Genomic DNA, 6,000 nt, shown 5'->3' with positions numbered 1-6,000 from the left:
TAGGCCCCCCCGGGGGCCCCCTTTCCGGGCTCCCCCAGCTATTGGCTCCTGCCTCACCACACCCCACTAAAGAAGAGAGGCTGCCATCCACGCGAAGCCAGAATCCCTGTGCTGCCTGAACACATGGAGGTGGGGCGTTCCTAGCCGGTCAGACAGCCCGGCCCTGCACAGACGGCCTCTGGGAAGCCCCGAATGCTGTCCCGGGAGGCCGGCAGGGGTGCTGCAGGAGGCGGGCTCACCTGATGCCCATCTTGCAGTCCATCACGCAGGGTGCGTCGAAATCAGCCAGCAGGTCGTCCATCTGGTTGTAGCGCTCCCCGTCCTTCACCACGTCCCCATGGTAGGCAGGCACGAAGGGCCTCAGCACGTCGGCCATCAGCCGGTCCAGGCAGCGCTGCTCCGACTCGCAGTGCTTCTTTAGGATCCGGCCATTGGCGGCCGCCTTGAAACTCCCTGCAGAGCAAGCGGGGGAAGTCCTGGGTCCCCCAGCCACGGCCCGCAGAGGCACCCTCCAGGCTCTGACCCAGCCACCGCCACAGTGCCTGCGTCTCCCCAGGGCTGCTGAAGGCCTGTCACAGCCCCCAGTAGACCACGCACTGTAAGGGGATGGGTTCGAGTCCCAATCCCTCCACTCACTGACTGCAACCCTGGGCCGGATCCCTACTCCCAGACCCCAGGCTCTTCACGTGAAGGTGGAGAAGGCCAGTGCTCTCCGATGGAGGGGTAGCAGGGCTGTGGAGAGCCCTAGGCACCGTGAGCCACTCCTTCCTTAGGGTTACTACTATCACCCTGTCCCATTACCATTCCTGCCTTTCAGGCGACAGATGGAGGTGCTATCTCTGGGCCTTGGTAGAGGATAGTCCGGGTAGGATAGCATTCACTGCCACAGTGGGAGACGAAGTGAGCTGAGTGAGAGTTTGAAGCCTGGGTCCTCTTCCAAGCCATATCCACAGAGAAGTATTTACAAAAGGTGTTCCCCCATGCATTCTGGGGTCGGAGTTGTAAAGGAAAGTCAGACCCTAGGCTGGTCTGAAAAGAAACTGCAGGCCCAGGAAGGCAAGAAGGTCAAGTCCACTGAGATGGCTCTGAAGGACACTACATGCCAAAGGGCCCTACGTGTGGGCAAGATGACTCTGGGGCTTCGCACCCTATGTCCCTCCTCCCGGCCACCAATGGCAAACTGGAGAATATCCCCCAGTGCAGGGATCCCCTCCCTGGTCACCGGCACCTGGCACTTGCAGACTGTGGTCACGGGGTGACCTGCCACCAGCTACAAAACCCTCTGGGGCAGAGGTTACATCTCCATGAATGAAGCCTCTGGGACCATGAGGAAGGGCACACGAGGTGCGCAATGACCCGCTAGCTCCAGCTCTCTGCTGAGGATGACAGATGTGAGAAAGCTATGCAGGTGGATGACTTCATCTATTAAGTTAAGACTGAAGGAAAGCTTGAGAGAGAGATCGGACGAGAAAGGAACAGAGACGGGACGGAGGGAGGGAAGGCTGGACAGTGAGTGCTCAGGAGGGAAGGGCGGACAGACTCTGGAGCGCTCAGCTGCCGGGGGCCATTTACAAGGCAGTGCGAAGGCCACATCTCGTGAGCGTGGCCGCAACTCCACACTAGAAGTCTCTTGGAGAGAATCTGCTCCAGAAGCTTCTCTCCCCGGAGCATCCAGGGCCAGGCCCTCCCCTCCCAAGACTCTGGGCGCCTCCCAGTGATGGCCCTGTCAGAAAGTCCGGGAGAGCGGCTACCTGCGTGTCCTGCCAGCTGGATCCACGGGTACTTCTTCTTGAAGGACATGACAAAGGGAGACCAGTGCACCATGTTTTTTATTTTTCTCCATGATTTGCTCTGGAAACAAACAAATGAAAAGCTTTATGTTAAAAAGACAGTCACTGCTTTCTAGGGTGAATTCAAAGCGAGATAAGTTGGTGCCTGTGGCCCCACAAGAGAAGCCCCATGCCCACGGCACGGACACCCATGGTGGGCTTCAAGGACCTTGCCACCACCATCTCTGCTGTGCGCAGTCGGAGGTGGCTTCGCCCTTTACAAAGAGGCAAATGCTCAGGGGACCTTTGGGGACAAGGGTCTGATAGGTTTGGGTGGGAGGAGGGGGAGGGAGAGTGCACTCAATCTAGGGCTCACTCATCCCATGGTCAGCAGAGAGCAGCTGAACCCACGCTGCCCTGCTTCACGGCCCCTCTTAGGGCTCGGTTCCCACATCTGCCTACTGAGAGGCATAGAGCTGCTTGGTCAGACCCCTTGGACTGGTGGACACTCTAGGGCTCTGGAAATCGACCTCCCTCATCCCAAGAACAATGGCACGCTCTGAGAATAGGGAGGGCCACTATCGCCCACCTGCGGCGTGTCATTCCACCCTGTATTTGTAGATGCAGTGGCAAGAGGCACCTCTCCCTGTGAGCGGTTGAAGGAAGGACTTTAAAGGGAGTTCCCCGGGGCAGTACCTCCCACGATTGCTTCAGTGCACACGGAGGTGAGCAAGCCAGCACTCCCTCCTCTCCGTTCAACTTCTCTTTCAGCGTGGTCCTTAAGTCAAAACAGCCAGCCTCACCAGCACTCACATGTGCGTGTGTAGACGTGTACGTGTGTGTGTAGGTGTGTGTTTTGGGAAGAGGGCCCTTTGGGCAGAAAAGAACTAATATTTATTGAGCTCCTGATTTGTTTGTTATTTTCACAACAAGCACGCAAGGGAATTAGCACTGTTTTTGTCCGGCGGAACCTGAGTCCCAGAGAAGTGAGTGACAAAGCTAGGATTTAAAGCTTCATTTCTCCAACTACCTAAAAAGCAAAATCGCTTTTTTAGCCTAGCAAGAAACATTTCTCTAGAAATAAGAAGTATCTGTAGATTAATGTTTATGAGACCAGGCTGCGAAGATGAAGATGAAGTGTCCCCCAAAACACAGCAGCCCCAGAGGGAGTGGTGAGAATTTGAAATGAGAAGTGCTTCAGGTTCCTGAGAAAGCAGGTCCCTGGTCAGCAAAACCACAGACAGCGAAAGCCACCAGGCTGGGACTAAGAAAAAGAAGTGGCCAGGAATTCTGCAGAAGAGGGAGATGAGGGCAGGTCCTGGTGAGGCACCCTGACATGTGGCTCCCCACCCCCCCCCCCCCGCCCCCAAAGCACCCCTGGAGTCTGGGGATGCTGCTGGGTCTCAAGGTGAAACCAAGGTGAAATCAGTCTCTTGTTTTTTTTCCTCTCTCTCTTTGAGACTCAGCTGCTTCTGTCATCAAGTTTTCAAGTTAAAATCTGTTTAAGGAGAGGAATTCTTCCCTACTGACCCTGGCAACTTTTATCCCCATCCCAGAACCCCCGCCCCCCAAGACAGTTCTATTCTTAAGCAAGAGCAGCGTGCTGCAGGCCATGTGACCTAAGGGCCAGGCCTTACTGAGGAGGGTGTTTTTTCCCAGATCCTTCTGGTAGAGATCGCCAAAGAAGGCTAAGGAAGGCCGAGGCATTTCTTATCTAAGCACCCAGAAGCCCACACAAACAATCAAGGCAGACAATGCAGGCGGGCAACAATGGAAAATCCCAGTTACAGGACAAGAGCCAAGCAGAGGCCTGTCGGGCTCCTGGGGAAGCCATCAAGGTGGGTCCAGAGGAAAGCGCACAGCCTGCTGCTCACACCCCTGCACCCGAGCTCAGGGGACATGAGTCTGCCAGGTGGGGGCAGGGCAGGGGAGGTCAGAGTACCCTCAATGCAGGGCTCCCCTCAGCGGAGAAAATGAAGCCCTTCTTCACATCCCCCTCTCGGGTCCTTAGTCTCATCTGTCTAGTGGGGATCAAACAGCTGACTCACAGGGCCCCTGATACCGATGGGCACTCGAAGGTTCTGGAAAATGAATGCCCTCTTCCCAAGAATGATGGCTCCCTCTGAGGACTGGAGAGGGCCACCATCGCCCAGATGCCATATGTCATGGCCCTGGTACCTGTAGACAGGGTAGCTAATGAGCACCAGTGGGGAAGGGCTCATGACTCTGGAGGGGCCATGCAGAGAGTGATGGCTGCTGGGAAGAAGGAGCTTCTACATCCACTGAGGTAGTCTGGGGACAGGCTCAAGGGAGGAAAGGAGAAGACCAGAGCAGTCAAGGGGCCTGTGGGAATAAAGGCCCAGAGAATGGGCAGGGGTCCTGCTGGGGTAGGCTGGATGCAGGGGGGGCACCCAAGCCTGGACTCGGGTGTGGGCCAACCCAGCCCGAGTGCTGTCCTCCTTGTCCTCAGCAGCTGCCCTCGAATCAGTTCCGGATGCTCACTGGAGCCTCATTTCCTTATCTGTAAGGTGGAATGCCATCTAGATTCCCTTTCTCCCAGGAGGCAAAGCTACCAGCAGATAGCGGGCACAGGGTACTGTGGCAGGGCCTCCGGCAGTCTGGGACAAGGAGGGGACTCAGCCTCTGCAGTTGCGGTCAGCTGCCTCAGACCTGCCCTGAGGGTATGCAGCTCTCTGAAGACCCACAAAGACATGGAAGCAGTGGTGTGTGACTCCAAAACACAAGAGGGGACAGACACCATCAGATGAGACAGCTCAGCTGGAAGCCGAGAAGCTGTAAAACCTCTAGCTGGGACCTCTCTTCAGAGGCTAAAGACCAGGGGTACCACAAAGAGAGGGGTGCTCTACGGTGAGGGTACTCCGACAGTCCCAGGAACCCAAGAGGCTCTCACATCCCCCCCATAAGAAAGCATTTCTTCACCGTGAAAATGGGCCCCCCCAGGGCCAAGGCCGCTTGAGTGCCTGCGGCCGAGGCTGCCCTGCTGGGCACGGGCATCCCACTCGCCTGAGCGTGCCCGGCGCCCTCTTTGCCTTCTGCCGGTGGCAGCATGCAGGGGCTCTCCCTGTGGTTTTTAAATAGCAGCACCCAGGCAGTGTTGTGTCGCTGCCAAGCACTAAACAGAAAAGGCATTTTCCAGGTCCATCCAGGTTGGGGACAAGAGGGCTGCCGGGTGACTCAGCGCAAAGGAGCTGAGACGAAAGGGCAGAGGAGATCGTAGAGAACCACGTCCTTTATGCCAGCCCAGGAGGCCAGGGCATGCGCCTCCGAAGCCAAACCCAGGCCAGGCAGAGGCGCTCTCTTTCCAGGAACGGGTGAGACTCTCCGCTGGAAGAAGCCGCCGTCCTCAGAAACGGGTCCCAGGCCTCTTCCCCCAGCTAGGGCAGGCGAGCAGGCAAGCAAGAAGGGCAGCCCAACAACTCGGAGAGATTCCATGCTGAGCAGAGGATCACTCTCGGCTCTGGCCCTCCCCCAGGGGAGATTCTCCAAGGAGAATTCCCAACAGCAGCCTTGCCCCGGCTTTTTAAGTTGCAGAACGCATGCACTAGCCAGAGAGAGAAAGAGAGGAGAGGGACAGGGAGAGGGCATCCTCCGAGGGGATGGCCGCACTCATCCCCTCTTGGAATCTTGGGCACACACGACATGGGCCTGGTGTGTCTGGGACTCGAACTGTGAAGTCGGCCATGTAGGATCTAGTTGCCCTCACCACCACTCCACCAGCTGACCTGAAATTGGACCTCAGTCCCAGGTCTCTGGCTTCTCAAGCTGAGCTTTGGAGAGTATAAAAGCAGAATTCAAGTACCTTAAGCGCCACGGTGTTCAAGGGCGCCTGTTCTGCCACCCGCAGGCAGAGCTGGCCCTTCTCCGTCATCATTTCCCAATCCTCAGGGGCACCTGGACACCCTCTGCACCCTGGATGCCCCCATGTGCACGACAGGACCCTGCTGGCCCCTCAGGGCTGCAGGGTCCTTCTATGTGAATCGAGGCAGCTCTGCCCTGACACATTGCTTAATGACCTTGTGCTGATCTTCACCATCACCAACAGGAGGTGAGAGTATTTTTTTCCATTTGAGAGGTGAAGAATCCAAGCCCCAGCAAGTTACTCCCCCAAAGTCATTCTGTCCTAAGCCTTCCAGTAGGTACCAGCTCACACTAGGAACTTTAAACCGTTCACCGACCTCTGGGTCTGTCGGCAAGTAAGGGCCCCATCTCC

At 56.8% G+C, this 6,000-nt stretch overlaps 1 protein-coding gene across 1 annotated transcript in view; it reads right to left on the bottom strand.

The window, feature by feature from the left end:
• ITPKB (inositol-trisphosphate 3-kinase B) overlaps nt 1-6,000 on the bottom strand; it is a gene marked incomplete at its 5' end in the record, with an annotated part of 109,360 nt that overhangs the window by 10,495 nt on the left and 92,865 nt on the right. Inside the window, 2 exons of the mRNA XM_027775204.1 lie at nt 240-453; nt 1,752-1,851. Of these exons, the coding sequence (XP_027631005.1) occupies nt 240-453; nt 1,752-1,851 (314 nt within the window). The remainder of the gene's footprint in view (nt 1-239; nt 454-1,751; nt 1,852-6,000) is intronic.

Source organism: Tupaia chinensis, unplaced genomic scaffold (assembly GCF_000334495.1).
Source record: "Tupaia chinensis unplaced genomic scaffold, TupChi_1.0 Scaffold000532_1, whole genome shotgun sequence".
NCBI classification, from domain to species: Eukaryota; Metazoa; Chordata; class Mammalia; order Scandentia; family Tupaiidae; genus Tupaia; species Tupaia belangeri.
This window is presented reverse-complemented; position numbering and strand designations above follow the sequence as displayed.